The sequence below is a fragment of the Tachypleus tridentatus genome, chromosome 13 (genome assembly GCF_004210375.1).
Source record: "Tachypleus tridentatus isolate NWPU-2018 chromosome 13, ASM421037v1, whole genome shotgun sequence".
Lineage (NCBI taxonomy): Eukaryota > Metazoa > Arthropoda > Merostomata > Xiphosura > Limulidae > Tachypleus > Tachypleus tridentatus.
The window spans coordinates 235,088,234-235,105,551 of NC_134837.1; the positions used below are offsets into that span (position 1 = coordinate 235,088,234).

The 17,318-nt window shown below is 30.2% G+C and overlaps 1 protein-coding gene across 1 annotated transcript in view; it reads right to left on the bottom strand.

The window, feature by feature from the left end:
- Positions 1-5,096: 5,096 nt before the first annotated feature.
- Positions 5,097-17,318, bottom strand: part of LOC143239586 (nephrin-like) — a 111,704-nt gene continuing 99,482 nt past the window's right edge. The window contains exons 12-14 of the mRNA XM_076480788.1: positions 10,893-10,981; positions 5,854-5,975; positions 5,097-5,510 (exon numbers count right to left, since the gene is read on the bottom strand). Of these exons, the coding sequence (XP_076336903.1) occupies positions 5,469-5,510; positions 5,854-5,975; positions 10,893-10,981 (253 nt within the window). The 3' untranslated portion in view covers positions 5,097-5,468. The remainder of the gene's footprint in view (positions 5,511-5,853; positions 5,976-10,892; positions 10,982-17,318) is intronic.

Below are 17,318 nucleotides of genomic sequence, written 5' to 3' on the forward strand. Positions count from 1 at the left end.
AGTCGTATAATTCAGTTAAATGAAAAGTGAAAATGGTGTCCTTGCCTTACCTAGAAAAACACATTAAACAGAACGCTAAAATTAGGGGTTCGATTTTCCTCGATGAGTTAAGCAGATAACCCGATGTGGCTTTGCTATAAGAAAACACACATAAACACACACAAGCGCTAGAAAATTATATTCGTGGTATAACAGATGACTTTAGAAAATCAGAAAGTTAGCGTATGCTTTGGAATTTACATCCTTACAACAGATCATTTGTAATAAATTTTACTATTATAAAGACTTATTATCGTTAAATAAATCATAATTTCTGGCGGTGATATGAGCTGTGAAGAAATTATGAAGCTCCTTAGTGTCTTTCATATAACATACTCAGCTTTTATATATGTTGCATCTATAATGTTACACTATGAAACTAACGTGCATTACATTTTAACAATACCTAATAACCTGTCTATTTATTATAGTAGTTGTTCCAATCGTAGCGAATGCAATTAGTTAAAAGTCAAGTTCAAGTTTTACTTTTCAATTTGAAAAATAATAATTGTAATGCTAAATAGCAAGATAGAATATAGTCCACAATATTCAAAAGTACTGCTATGCCTTTTTTTTTCAATTTGTGGTGTTTATGTACATAGGTACTCTTTACACGTTTTCTTCTTTCTCATAATTTCTTATAATATTTATAAACTTTAAATGGTGTAGTTGGTTTTTGACATTACATAGTCAGTTTTTGATTTTATTTTATGAAACATCTAATTAAGATGATGTTTAGAATATACTAAGACAACCGATAAAATGTAAAAAAAAACAAAAAAATATCAGTTAGAATATATAGGAACTGAAGAAAGATTGTTTTCTATGTTATTTTTCTTCTTATTTTCCCTGTCGAATAATCATTAATTTATATAAGGCTTAGAGAATGTTGACTGAAAAACAACAAAAGAACATCTCATTGTAGCAAAGAAGCGACAATGTGAATCGTCACCGACCTATTTCTTCTCTGAGTTTTTCAGGCGATCCTATTCAGCTTTTGTGTTTCATACACGTTGTATTTCCATCGTTCAACCAAAACACCGCTAACACTTCTGGCTGAGAGACAAATGAGGAGCAAACTTATTGAGTCAAAAGTTTTATATGAGTCAGTATCAAAATGCTTTTGAAAGCAGTTATGTTGCATGGTATAAAATTATTGTATAAGTACGCATTACATACATATTCGTGAAGTATATATAAGCCAAACACAATTAAATCACCCTATGTCTTCAGTATTAGTGTGAGCAACGATTTTTTTCAATTTAATATTTCGAGTTTTAAGTATACTCTTCAAAACAAGAAACGCAAAAGGAATATTTTTGTTATTTTAAAGAGAAATATATGTAATAATGTTACAAGCTCAGAGTATGTGATGTTACACGTGTTAAGACACTGATTGTCAGACCAAAATGACAATAAAAGTTATGCACTTTGAAAACGGAAGAAAACATCGAATTTTTCGCCAAAACGTATGCGTATCCAATAAAATTGTTTGAGAGATCTGAATGTTCTGCAAATGCAACATGTGCAAAATCCCTATAAAAGTGACGGGTTTTCGGTTTCCATAGCTCAATGTTAAGCCACCGACACGCAATACAGTTACGCCAAGACTGACTGAAGCACAACGCAACAACGCCATTGGTCCCTTGGAAACAGGCAAATCTCGATCAGATGTTGCCAGAGCTGTGAATGTCCACCCAAGCACCATCACAAGGCTATAGAATCATCACCAACAACATGGATCAACTTATGACCGTCCACGATCTGGCAGACTTCGTGTGACCACGCCTGCACAAGATCGCTACATCCGGTTACGTCACCTTCGGGATAGGACCACCACTGCGACGTCTACTGCCTCAACCATACCAGGGCTGCGTAGGATTTTTGATCAGACCGTACGCAACCGTCTACCAGATTCTTAGGCCCCATGTGCAACCCATCATGGTGAACGTCAACGACGTTTTTCAAGATGACAACGCCCGTCCTCACACAGCCCGACTCACCACTGTCTTCTTGAGACACTACAACATCAACGTTCTTCCCTGGCCCTCCAGATCACCAGATTTAAACCCCATCGAACATCTTTGGGACGAGTTGGACCGACGTCAGGGACGGCGACAACCTCAACCGCAGACTCTACCTCAGCTTGCAGCAGCTTTGCAGGCTGAGTGGACAGCCATTCCACAGTATGTGATTCGTCATCTCATCGCTTCCATGGGCAGGAGATGCCAAGCAGTTATTGATGCTCACGGGGGGCATACTTGTTATTGACGTTGAGTGACGTTAAACTTCACCTAGTGAGCGTGGACTTCGCCTTTGCAGTATTTGGATGTTCAGCAGTGAATGTGCAAAGTTTCACACATGTCATACAGAACTACTCGGAATAAACTTGTTAACAATATGTCTCATATTTTGCCTTTTGCGTTTCTTTTCTTGACGAGTATATTTGCTAAGACTTATTTTCATCGTTTTTTTCTTAATTATTCAACTTGATAGTACCTAGGTTGCTGTGTTTTTCAGCACCTAATTAAATTTCTGTACTAATATTTAAAAAATTTAATGCTTAAAATTTATGAAAATTGTTAGAAGGATTTACGAAATTTCACAGGGCTTTAAATAATGAATGTGTTTTCTGGTGTTTGTATCAAGTGCACAATGTATCTTAATAAGAATGTGATTTATATTGTTACTAGATCACATATTGAAACATACAAGTGTATTTAACTATGCATTGTAACTTATTTCAAGTAAAAGTAAGGAGAATTATAGACTAAAAATATACGTATAAAATAATATTGTTAGTTTTTACGCCAAGTAAAAAATATTTACAATGGTCTAAAACACTTACCTGTGAAGAACAGTTTCGATCATTTTTGAAAACTTGAAAATACAAAATTTGAACGAAATTTGTATGCAAAGGTGCATAATTTTCCCGTTAAATGTATTAATAAAAATACCTATTACAGAGTTACTTTTCATTTAACTACAAATTTTCACAATACTTCAATTTATATTCGAGTTTATTTATGATTTACAAGTCTAAACCATTATTACCATATACACAGAAGGTTGAGATATTATATTTAGACGATTTTCAATATGCAAATGAGAAAGACGTGATAAAATGTTGTGGTAAAACGAAGTGTATAAAATCTATGGTTACCCAGATTTGGAGTCGCTTAGGTTGTGTGACGTCACAAACATTTTCGTGAAAAGTATGCAACTTAAAATATTCGTACACTTGGATTACAAAGATTTATTTAGATCGGGGATGTGGAACTTCTAGCACATAGATGCTCCTCGTATTTAATAGCTTGGAAACAGAACGATATAGATCAAGTTAGAGTATAATGGCCATGGCCATCCTGAAAGAAACCTGCAACAAGTAGTACCTCAGTCATAGTAAACAAAGCACAGTATCTGGTAACAGGTGGGAATCCACGAACACATAGGTCAGTTGCAAAACCTGTCCCCGTTCCACAAGCAATTGTAGACAGTATAATGAAGAAGGAATTTCGTCTGGTAAAGCGACACATTACATGCTAACGACTTGCTTTTTCAACATCGTTTCGCCATCGCATGCTTCATGTAGCTGAATAACGAAAATTGTATCCCTGCTTTCCATACGATAACATAGTTATCAAGTCGATAGACGTTATTCGTATGGATTTTTGTGCGATCGAAACTGTCGAAAAGAGCACTGGAAAGCCATTGTCATTCTATATTAATGTGTTTTTTTATTATTGAAAACTGAAAATAAAACAGAGGGGAAGTGTTTATGCGTCCGCGCTTTAGACTTGTAAACCTTAAACTAACCCTTTTGTAATTAAAAGTGCCCTATAGTGTTATTTTTAAGATGTATAGTCATAATAAAGAGCATGAACTGGCATGACGACATGCAGTATAACGGCATAGTGACATCTCAAAGCGATTCAGTATAAAAGCTTAACCTCTGCAGGTGTCGTGCTTAATCTTATTGGTTTTACAACTTCAGTTTACTTAGAAGTATTTAGCTTTCACGCAAAACTAGTTAGTATTTATGTTAAATAATAAAGTTTATACAAAATTTATTCGTAAATATAAGTATAGTTCATTGCTTATTATTTAAAATTACAGTGGCACAGCTGTATGTCTGAGGACTTACACCGCTAGAAACCGGGTTTCGATACCTGTGGTAAACAGAACACGGATAGCTCATTCTGTAGCATTGTGCTTAATTTCAAACAATAAATCAATCATTTTAAAATTACACTGTATGACAACACTTTTCTTTTTCTTGTTCCTGGACAGAAAGTGTTATTTCCCAATTACTTATGCCTAAAGTAAGTGGAAAAGGCCTATTTTTCTCTTCAAACTTTGCTTTTGTGGCCTGGGAACGTATAACGAAAACATGATGGGAGACTATATTTGGGATCTGATACGTGAAAGTGATTTACGTTACAGTCGCAAATCTCAAGAAACTACTCACTTTTAAACATTTCTGTTTATTTTTGAATAACTTTAGTACAAATACATGTAAATCTTGATTCATATGTTGTTTTATTCGGACCTTATGTAAATGAAAATGTGCAAATTTGTCCGTTTTTACATAGAAAATAGGTTAATTTCTAAAATTTTTTATCCAGGTCACAAAAGCAAAGTTTGAATGAAATAATGGCCATTTTCTGTAGTTTTACAACATAAGCAATTAAGAAATAACACATACTGTCCAGGAACAAAATTTATGTTACACAGTGTTATCAATGGAAACACATATAACTCGTTTTAATATTTGTATTTTAAGTGTATTATATTTAAAACTACCCTTTATTCATGGTATAATTTTAAAACGTGATTGATTGATACATTCCCTCCTAGGATAAGATTATTAGTATTGATTTAATTTATTATGTCGAAGGTAGTTTACAATGTTAATTTTATCTCCAGAGATATAACTAGAAATCAGCTTTAACTATTTCTTTTACATTTCGTTGTTGATTTCCTTTCAGAACTAAAGTAACTAATGATAAGGAAAAACAGTCTCAACCAAGTATCATATTCAGAAAAGAATCAGTTTGGTTTATTTCATTCTTTATCAATGAATACATAAATCATGATATCAGTTATCTTCTTCTGATTAAGTTTACATATCAGAAGAAGTTGCTGTTATTCGACACATTCACAATAACACAACTTTAACTTTCCTAATTTAATTAAAATGTAAATAACCCGATATACTTATCAGTTACATTTATAAGCATTATCCTTTTTTTTCTTTAACAACACAAAATGGTAATATTAAAATTTCCTCCAATCTCATCTTTACAAACTGTACACATTAACATTCAATTATTTTTGTTAATCATTTGCAGGCACTTATAATTTTACAGTTCTAGAAAGAAATGTTACAACATTACAGTTAAATGATTGGTCATGAATCATCACTAACGTCAAACGGAAGATATTGCAGTGCTCCATCCTGATGTGCCACACTGAGAACAAAAGAAAATTGAAAATAAAGTATCAAAATATCACTTTCGTTTATCCACATATATACAACATGAAAAAAGAAAATCGCACATTACAAACATGAATTTCATTGCGTAAAATTTAAATTAACTGAACATTAATAATACTCTTTAGTGAGCCTTTAATTTAAAACATACAAATAATTTATCTTCAAAAATTGTGAACTGTAAATGCTATGCTTTCATCTGTTAATTTGCAGGTACTAAGAGAGTAGTGAGTTAATATATTTCTGCAACCTGTAACATTTATTATAACAACTGCCTTCTTTTGGAATTTTATTAAACAGACGACACATAATAAACTCACTGGATATTCTAAATTGCGGCTTTCTCCTTTGAAGATTGGGCTGATGTTATGTGTTGGCAAATTCTCCATCTCAATTCCGTAAAATGTATCAATTTCTCGTCGTCGTAAAATTTTTCCATTCCCTGTTGTGTAAACATCATATAATACATTCAAGAGGTTGAAACAAACCATTTGGTAAAACAATATTCAGTTTCTCGACTTACAAAAACAGTTACAAATAACAGATGGAGTTTTCATCAAATCTTACTATTTTCTAATTAAATTGCAAAAATTAGAGTTAAAAACAGTTGTTGAAATAATTTAAAATAAGCTATTTTGTTGAGGTTAAATGTATATACAAAAACTTACAAATATACTTCGTAGCATGAGAAAAGGGATTTTTACTATTTATATAATTTTATTTTTTGTTTCTTTAATTTCGCGCAAAGCTACAAGAGGGCTATTGCGCTAGCCGTTCCTAATTTAGCAGTGTATAACTAGAGGGAAGGCAGCTAGTCATCACCACCCACCGCTAACTCTTGGGATACTTTTTTACCAACGAATAGTAAGATTGATCATCATATTATAATGCTCTCACGGTTGAAAGGGCAAGCATGTTTAGTGTGACGGGGATTCGAACTCTCGACCCTCAGATTATAAATCGAACTCCATGACCACCTGACCATGACGGGCCAGGAATTCAACAACGTGTGCATTTCGCCTTGTGCAGATTTTCGTTAACATATGCAAACATTTGTATGATTAGTTTATTTATGATTGAATCACTAAAGTAGTGGGTTGTTGTAACTTATGTGAATCAAGACTTATTCCCATTTCATTTATATGCTGGCGCAGATAGCCTAGCTGCTTTGTGCCATAAAACACTAAATCAACCAAATCAACCAACCATTTATATGCATGACCGCAAAGTAATTATGAAAATAGTGTTAAAAATTCTGTAAAAGCAATGACTATGAGAAAGACACCCTTGTGTCTTGAGACAAAATGATTGCAGCAAATTACAATCATCTACTGACAGTTTACACAAAGATTGATAGTTATCTTATCAACCATAAAATGATACATCTGTATAAATATTATAAAGAAAAACATAAACCAGTAATAGTAAGTATAATTCAATTTCGGATGTTCAAGGAAACCCAATGTTAAAATCTGGGGGGAAAACATTACACATGCCTGCAATGCTTTATTATCTTGAAATGTTCACATTTTCTACAGTAATTCCTGTAAGATGTATCAGAAAATTATATCCATTTTTCTTCATGTTAGATTTTTCACAAAAAGTCGAACGTACGCTTACGTAAGTGAATAGTTTTCATTGAAATCGCGGCACATTTTGTTACGCTTAAACTATTGACAAACATTGACTAGATTCGTGTAGACAAATAGTATCGTGAGTCTCATCAGTTATTCTAGAACTAAAACATAATAAATGAAATAATAAGAGATGTGGTTCATAGTAAATGAAATGATTTGATCTAAGAAAGAATATTTTCTTTCTGATTTGTGAAAACTTAATCTGATAGAAAAAAAAAATATATTATTTCCGAAATCTGCGTAGTTGAATTATGGAATATCCCTTATTAAAACCAAATAACTTTTATGAAGTTTAAATTCATAAGTCTGTGTTAGTTTTCAGTACAACTTGTATGACACTATTAATAGTCGAATCTGTTAAAAAAAAAACTCTCAAACGACAGATGAGGGCAGAGATTGCCGATGATACTTCTGTAAATATATAAGTTAATGTTATCTCCAGAACCATAAGACGGGCTCTAACATAAAATTGTTTAAATAGAGGTGAAACTGCTTCGCACTGTAAATGAGAAGAGAAAGCGAAATTGGAAGGTTGAAATGTACATAAGACAACAAAAGAAGTGCATTGAGGAATGTTAGTTAGAAACACGTCTTTACAGATGAGTGTGTTTTCTTACAGCAAAGACACATTAGGCTATCTGCTAAGTCCACCGAGGGGAATCGAACCCCTGATTTTAGGGTTGTAAATCTGTAGACTTATCACTGTCCTAGCAATGGACTTTATAGATAAATCCAAGTTGGAGTTGTTTGACAATAATCAACAACAGTTTGTTCGACAGCGGAAAGCACAACGGTATCGTAGTCAATATACAACATCCAGAATGAAGCATGATGAGATATTACACTTTTACGATTGAAACTCAGCCCGTCGGCATTCGTAATTTATAGAAACCTGAAAATATTACAAGAGCTGACAATTGGAGGCAAATTTTCATTCATATAATTCTTTCAAGCATCAGTTAAGTATGTATCTTCAAACAAGATAACAATTTAAACATTACAGCAAATATGATTAAACTCCAAATAAACACTGGTAACCACGGTTTAAAATAATCATTGTAAGTGTGAAAAAAATATCCAAATTGTGCACTGATAAACTATAAAGCAACATGGAAAGAAAGTGTAATTTTCTGCATAAAGCAGAGAGCTCACATAAAGAAATAATAAATAGAAAAATAAGTAATAAGAATGAAATAATCTTAATTTATATATTTCTAAGTGTATGTCGATGTTTATTTCCAATTTTGTTGTGACGGATCTTTAAAAAATAAATATATATGTTCATCAAATTGAGGCATATGTTGTTTACTGAAGTTATTGTGAAAACCTAGAGAAGAAAAAACTTGTAGGTTAACCCTTGATAAAAGGTGTTCACAAACTTATTTCTTTTATTTTCTACATCTCACACGATTTCGAAAACAGATAGAGTAACATTCGTATTCATTGTAATCGAGCTACTTTTAATGTTTCTAGACAACACTTTCAACCTGCTATAACATAGTTTAATACTTTAAACAAATATTTAATACATATAATTTTACATTGTACTGCAAGTGATAATCACTTACGTTCTTCACGCAGTTGAATTAATCATTTTACGTACTTCTAACATAAAATCCTAACCCTATGTGGAATAAAAGGTCTAAATATATTGTCAAACTATTTAATTTATATGGTAGAATATTTAATTTCATTTATGCGTGCCTACTCTTCTTCATCTGTGAGATGAGGTTAGCTGTTATTTGATACATAGATCACCTTGAACCTCGTTTCATTAGGAAGCTAGAAGTGTGTAAGTTCCAGGAAATTTGAACGTCAACATGAATTTATCACACAAGAAACCATGTTATGGAATTTTTTGTGATACTAAAACACACGAGAAGATGCAGAAGAAATGGTTACTAAAACCTAGCTTTAAGAACTGTTTTATTTCAAAGTGTTAAATATATTAATAAATATATGTGTGTATTTTGTATATAGAATTCATATTTAACTATACAGTTATTGAAAAAGCAGTATTTTCAGAATAGCAAAAATAAGAAATTTATAAAAGGAAAACGAGTTAAAACTTAAACAAAAATTTATAAAACTTGATATTTCATGTATAATTGTGTTGGTGCAATAATATAATAATCTTTAGTTTAATATAAATTTTGTAATTTAAAAAGGCGTTTGCACAGAGACGTAAGTGAAATGTAAGCAAAATGTGCTTTCAGATTTTCATTCATAGTTTTCTTTGAAAACTATGGATTTCGGAAGGTCAGGATGTTCAGCGAGTAATAAAATAAACACAGAATCAGTAGCAGAAAAATACTCTCTCCAGTTTCAAGGAAGAGGCTGACCCCTGACTTATTTTGTATGCTTCAGTTGCTGTGAAAGAGAAGGATAATGTTGTGTTCTGGTTCCCTGACACAGAAATAGCAGTACTATGGGTTCATTTAACCCCACACTTCTAAAGTTAAAAATATAGTTCAATACGGGTATCAAAGATAAATATCGATTATTCCTGACACATGATGTTCCTTAGAGCTTGGGCCATGAGGTCAATGTACTCAACCCTTTGTAGAGCAAAATGTACTTAAATAATACATCATCATGATACAATGAATTTTTCTTATCAGATATGTCAATTTCAAGTATATATGTTTTTTTCTAATAAATTAATGTCCATTAAAACCAAAACCTTAATAGTCACGCAAAAATACGCATTATAATTTAAATAATTTAGCTGATATAATTCAAATATTTTTCAACATATCTTTAACAAAAGATTATTAGCGGCATATATATATTTTTGTAATATATACTCTCATTTACTAACTTAAGCAAGCACATCATAAGTAATACGATAAAATTCCAGAGAAAATTCTGTAAAAACGTTTTACCGCAATGTATTATATCCAATTTTACCCATCGAATCAGTAAATCTTCTTTTGAGCACATAAATTCAAATTGTTATTTATCATTTTAATAAGATATTGTTTGTAGTATTAAGTAAACCAGTATTTAATAATTATAAACTACTTACAACACCCTCCTTAAAAATATGAAAATACAGTCTCATTTCTATTACTTGGAAGTCTTAACAACTCTACTATTTATAAACAATATGTCTGTTGTAGGCTTCAGTTATTAACCTTATATATTCTAACACCTTAGCTCAATACATCTTTAAAGAAAATAAATTAATCAATGGACGAGATATTTACACTTTTTCTTAAAATGTTTCAATCTACAATTTTTTTACCAAATCATACTTCAAATTATTCTTACATATATTATTCAATAAATGACTTTTTATTTTTCATTTGTAGCTATGAATACTTTATTTACTTAATTTATATTGCGATTTTTATATCATATAGATTTTTATCCATTTATTCCATTCAAATGTATTACAATTTTTTTACCTTTGTTTTCTCTTTATATATTTTAGAAAACAACTATAACTTCCATTTTGGCATATCTATTTTTTTCGTATCCGGTTTAATTTCCATGTGTTTTTTTAATGACTGGTACCAATATCACTAGTTATGTAACAATTTAAATCACCAATTCTAAAGGAATTTACAAACCAACAAAATGATCAATTAATACCACACCCTTTGACACAATAACGCAGTACATTTCAGATAAAATGAACGTAGTAATTTTTTTATTATCGTTTTATTATTCCGTTACCTTACCTACTTTACAATCAAACTATTTTGTTTTAATCTTACCTAGAGATAAATCAGTTGGAGTGGTAATAGCTTCTGACTTGATTTTACTGGTAAAATTCGGATCAATATTTTCTTGTGGACATACTTGCCTGATTGAGTATAATGAAAAATCTGAGATACTGAAACTAGAATTTCACCTAAACACATTATTATATATATATATAATTCATTCATGCAAAGGGATATTGTCAAACTTCAAACTCAACTTTTATCTACAGGACAAAAGTAAGTTATCAAACTACTTCTCGAAGTACAAATGTTTTTGTTTTTATATTCTTATTACTGAGTGGTTAATTACAAAATACCAAAATCTTAACTTGTAAAGTCAATATTTTCTTGTTTCTGGAAAAAAACTTCAAACCACAATGTATTAATGATTTTTATTTTATTAAGATAACTCTTATATTAAAAGTAACTTTCATTGTTTCGAAATCTCGATAAGAAACTTTTAGAACATATTCAATGCGTTTCACAAAAAATAAACTCAAGTATATGCCATTACTACTACACAAATAATGTGAAAAGGACATTCTTCAATACTCTTCTTATTTCAATTTCTACACAGTAGCCCTCTTTATTTTTCTAGCCTTACTTCGATTCCGTTAATCAAGTGACTACAGAAATCCAGTTTAGTATTGTTATAAAAGGAAGAACATTTTCCAGGATTCTAGTAGATAACTACTAGTTTTGGTGACCAGTGACACATAGAGATAAATAGATCTCTATCTGTCCTCCAATTGCACACATTTTTTTCTTGCTTCACTTATGTTCAATTGATTTTCACTTTATCTTCGAATTGAGCTTTCTGTCCAGAAAATACTCTTTATCGACTAACTCTGTTAGGTTTTAATCTATAAAACCTATCACAAAGTGGTTGAGCTAGAGAGCATTACCAAATTTTCACCAACTTGGTCATCATAATGAACAACTATTCTTGAAATGGAGAAATGCGTTATTGAAGGCAAACAAGAAAACAAGATTTTCTAAATAAGAATGAAACTCTTCCTAATTATCTTGAAAGTATTAAGTCTATTCAATTTATCCATGTGCCAGTACTTTTGGTGAAACATAAACATCTCTCTTGGAACTTTCATTCCTTTTTTCTATGTGGCAAGCGCATGTTGCTTGAAACTAACAAATTGTTATTGGAATTAATATTATTAATCTTTTAAATTCTTATGCTTCTACCAGTTGTGAACATACTGTCAAATTCTGTATCATTAAATCTTCCAACTATATGAACCATAAATGTTATATTACTACAAACAGATATAACCTTAAACCAGATATATATAAATACATTTTATATGCTAATACTAAAGCAAACACATACATTTCAAGAAAGCATAATGTTTTCTTTCAAGACTTATACAGTGAGATATTTTATTTTCGAGAAATGTGTAGAGATTCGTAGTATCATTTTACAATATAGTAAGTGTCTAAATACTTTTAGGAGAACGTTAACATTCACCCCCATTAAATATGTTTTCTATATTCGAAAAAGATTTCCACAAAAATTGAATTTAATAACAGGAATGCTTTTGTTTTAGCAGTTGTGTTTATGTACTAGCTTTAAATAATATCTCTAACCATGTGTATAGACTCAAGAAGCTTTTCACTAGAATTATGGCGTGTAAAACCACAAACTTAGAAACATCAATTTTTCCTCATTTCTTGAACATATTTAAATTCTCAGTTGTAAAAACGCAGAAAAATATGTATTTAGTTTAACTGTTTCCTTCACAATCAATTGCAAAAATTCATTGTTCTGCATACTAAAAAAAAACAATTATGTAAATATCTTTTTTTATTATACTTCACATTATACATATAATTTGAAAGCATATTATAATAGATGAACAGTATAAAAATTAATATTATTACAAAGGAAACTCCATCTCAGAGGCATGTAACAGTTTACTCTTTATATTCCTTTGAATATCGATGTTTATTTTTAATATATATATATATATATATTCGTGTAACTTACACTTGTGTATTGCGAAATTCTTTAGTAATCACTAAATTCGTAGAAGATTTTCGAGCGTAAAATAAATAAAAATGTATATATGTATGCAAATACCAGTATTTGTGCATTGGAAAATTCCCTCTCAACTCAAAGGTAAGCAACACAATGCGGAGAGAGAGATCTATAGTTTTGGTTTACTACAGCTAGTATACAATAAACATCTGAAACTATCACTGTGATAAAAATTTATCAGGCGGTAAACTACAGATATTTACCCAGGAATGTTTATAGATTTCGAACATTATAAGCCGTTTAACTTAAGAGAATTAAGATAGAACTTTCATATTTCTACGGGACATTACATATCTTCGTCGGTAAAAAGTTAGCTTGTAACTGATGTGAGACTAGTCATAGAAAGAACTAACTAGTTACCCCTTAAGCGAAGTGTCCTGATATGAATTCGAAACTAATTTGCTTATCGTATACTGTCGATAAAATTTTCAGTTTCAGACCAGATAGAAGAATCAATATTATTTGTAAAACGTTTGTACACAAAACTTTATTTATAATAACCACTATTATAAATTGCATTATTGTTTGTATATTAAAATATATTTTTGTTTAAGAAAAAAAGTGTAAATATGAATATTATTGGCGAATACGAGAAATTATAATACGTAATAGGCCTTAGTTAACCTTAAAACACTGCTCTTAGAAAAATGTATCCATAATCACAAATCAATAACTTTTCAAAATAGTTCCAAAACACAAAACACTAAGTATTTAAACAACTAAAGAACAATATGTACCACTACATTAACACATATATATATATATTAATGAGAAATACCGTCGCAGCAAAATATAAAGAGTATATAATATTTTGTAGTTACCTAGAAAATTAACACTAAAGCATGGTAGAGCACTTGGGTAACTTTTATACATGTGTTATTCTTTTCAACAGTATTTAACATAATATACGCTTGCATAACAACAACAATTATTAATATTATATAATTATTTATGGTTCATACCTGTAATACCAATTAATAAATGTAGTTTGCCAAATTTAATACAAAGTGTTTTGGGCTTAAATTCTGGAGAGAGATAATTTTGCATACACATATGTACACATTTACATGTATCTCAGAAAACAATTCCGTATTATACAAATCTCAACAAACCACTTTTTTATAAATCAAAGAATTCTCTTAACACGGGCTCGATCAATTTGAAAGAAAATGTAACTTTTTTGTTCTTGTTTAACATTTTACTCACTATAGGTTTAATGCTCATTACTTTTCATGCACTATCTATATTTTCAGAAAATTTGGTACTCTTTCACTTAACATTATAAATCTTTGACATACAAATATCATATTTCTCAATGCAGTATTTTTAGTAGATTAAATTAACGATTTATTTATAAATATAAGATATATCTTATTTGAAGAGTCGAGTGCAAAGTAATTTTTTGTTAAGGTAAAAATATTTTGTCATCTCAAATTTTCTTTGCATGATCCCAAAAACCTCCTCAACATATATCTAACGTTTAATTTTCGAGTAAAACATCATATTTCATCCGTTATTTTTCTCTATCCTAACTCCCAACTCAAGCGCTCATTTTGACCAATCTCGCAATTACCAAATATAAATACATTCAATTAAATAAATAAATAAAATATTTTTCTTTCTAGAATCACTAAAAATTGTAACATGAAACTAAATTAATTTATTCTAAGTTATGGAATTGATAATTAACTTTTATTATGTTATTGCCCCTTGAACCGTGTTTCATTGGTATCAGCACCACATTAAGTTGTATACCATTTGGGTTACTTACAGCAGATATTACACTATTGGATTACATTATCTGCGTGTTGCTCGCATGTGTGCCTTCTGAACCATTTTATTATGTTATTATTATTATTACGTATTCTACCAAATCTAATCTTAACTTTCCTAATAAAAATCCTATTTTTACATTTTAATTACTTTTATAATAATGAAAAAATAAACATCAAAAACAAAAAATAAATTAGTTATCCAACATTCTTTTGCTTCCTATCAATTGTTTGGGACATTTAAGCACACATTTTATACTATATTTAGAATAACTATTTAATTACAAATTCAAGTTAAATAGCATGCACATAGGATCACCTACAATATTTTCAAAACGAGACCCAAAACTCGAGTGCTCTCGAATAGCTGACTATTCTTCGTCAGAAGAATAATGGGTTATGTTTAGTGCGTGTGATGAAATATTTTAGTTCAGATGTCGATGTCACGTAAACAAGATATTCAGTACGAGTTGGCCTTGAGAACTAGCTAATCATAACCTAGAGTTGTTTATGTCAGGTTTATTTTTGTGTCAAAGGGATGTGTAAAGTTCATAAAAGTTATAAGAATTGTTAACTAATTTCTATAAAGATAAAATAAAAATAAACAATAGCAATAAAATTAAAATTAAATAACAGCAAAGGCAGTAGAAAACAGTGAAAATAATAATGTAGCTCAAAAATAGGAAGTCAGACCAGAAAATATAGATTTTAAGGAAGAATAATTCTAATAATTTAAAGTAAGTTTAATCATGAATTCATTTTTGAAAATATTTTTCAAAAACCTGCGAAGGTCAACAACTCCAGTATTGAGACTGATAACATTTGGTGTTACGGTATTTGACAGTGCCATTCAATAAGCATCTCTAATCTCCCTTTTTCTGTTAGAAATAAAATTTGTCGTAACACCCATAAGTTTAACGTCTTCAAGAGAGTGTCCAGGTATGTTAAAGTGTTATGCGACGGAAATTTCTTTGTTTGTTTTTATCGTCGATTTATGATTATTAAAACGTTTTCCTATAGTTGTTTTGGTTTGACCTAAATATTGAAAATACCCACCTAATCCAATGTTGAAAATGCAATTTTTAGCATGTAGCTCAAACTAAAACAACTATACGAGAACGTATTAATAAATGGTTCTATCTCAATCAAACAATTGTCGAATACATTTTTAGTTGAATACAAGAGGTTAGAACTTTACAAAAAATGATTGGAAAATACAAAAGACGTACTTATACGAAAAAACAACTTTTGTCTGAACGCAACAAATATGACGATTCAATTCACCTAAAGAAATACTCAGAGCAATTGCCCACAAATGAAACATTGTTCAAAATTTTCTCGAATATTTATAAAAATTAGAGAAAGTTTGATCGTCGACTTCATCTGGTTACCGCATTCAAGTCTTACAGTTATATTTTTTCACAAAGTTTACATTTTATGCTTTATCAAAGTAACACCAAATTTTTGAAAATTTTGTATTTACTAACAGGAATGCAACATCAAAATTTAGCTTGTTTAAAAGCAAGAGTCAGTAATCATGTAGGAGAAATATTGTCTTGAATCCGTAATGCGCATTAAAATATACCTGCGTGGAAAGAGTGAACCATCACTATAAATCAACAGTCATCCAAACTTCACTATATGCATATTTTGTAAAATTCAACATTTTAAATACAGAAATTACTTGGAAGCAATACTGAAAAATGATGAAAAATGTAAAAAGGGACAAAAGATGTAATTTTTTATTATAAAAGCAGTGGGGGAATAGGTTGGTTAGACACCCTATTTTATATTATTTTAAAAAATGTATGTTATATTTTCAAAACTGAGACATGATTTTTAAACAGTTAAAAAAGGGGGCGTTGGCTAGTCATCCACATTCTAAATCCGACAATGAAAAGATCTTGCACTTATGAGTAAAATATTATAGTACTTTATATATGTAAAAACGGCTCGTTTAGGTTTTTGTGAACCTGACGATGACCGAAGAAGGACGAAGCGTTGTTCGCTCCTCAACGTAAAATATTTCCTCAACCCAAACGAGCCGTTTTTACATATATATTTTTCTCTACAAGTGGGTTTTCTTGACATCACGGATTATTATAGTACTTTATTTCACCTAAAACTTTAGTTTGTTTCCAACTTTAAAATAACCCATAAAAAATCAATCACACCATATACTTCTTTTTTAATCGCAAATTCTGTTTATCATTATCATTTACTTTTAATTATCGTTCTGTTTCTTTTTCGCGCAACTGATTATTCAAAAATTCCAAACCAACACTATTCAATATATTATTCATCTAAATTATTTGACACATCAACCATGTACGGAAATGATACTGTAGGAAAAATAAAACCTGTTACGTACTAGAACCATTACTATGTTATATAGTATCAAGGTATAAAGATTTATAACAGAAACGTTGAGACATAAAATTATCTTGAATATTAGAGGCTACATTTATTTGTTAAATATTTCCAAACATGTTCATCACTGCTAAGTTTTCAAAAACCAATAAGACATTCCATAATTGATTTTCCTCAAAATTATAAAAATTTTGTTGGCATAAAAACATTTAAAATAAACGTATGGAATTGTAATTTTTAAAA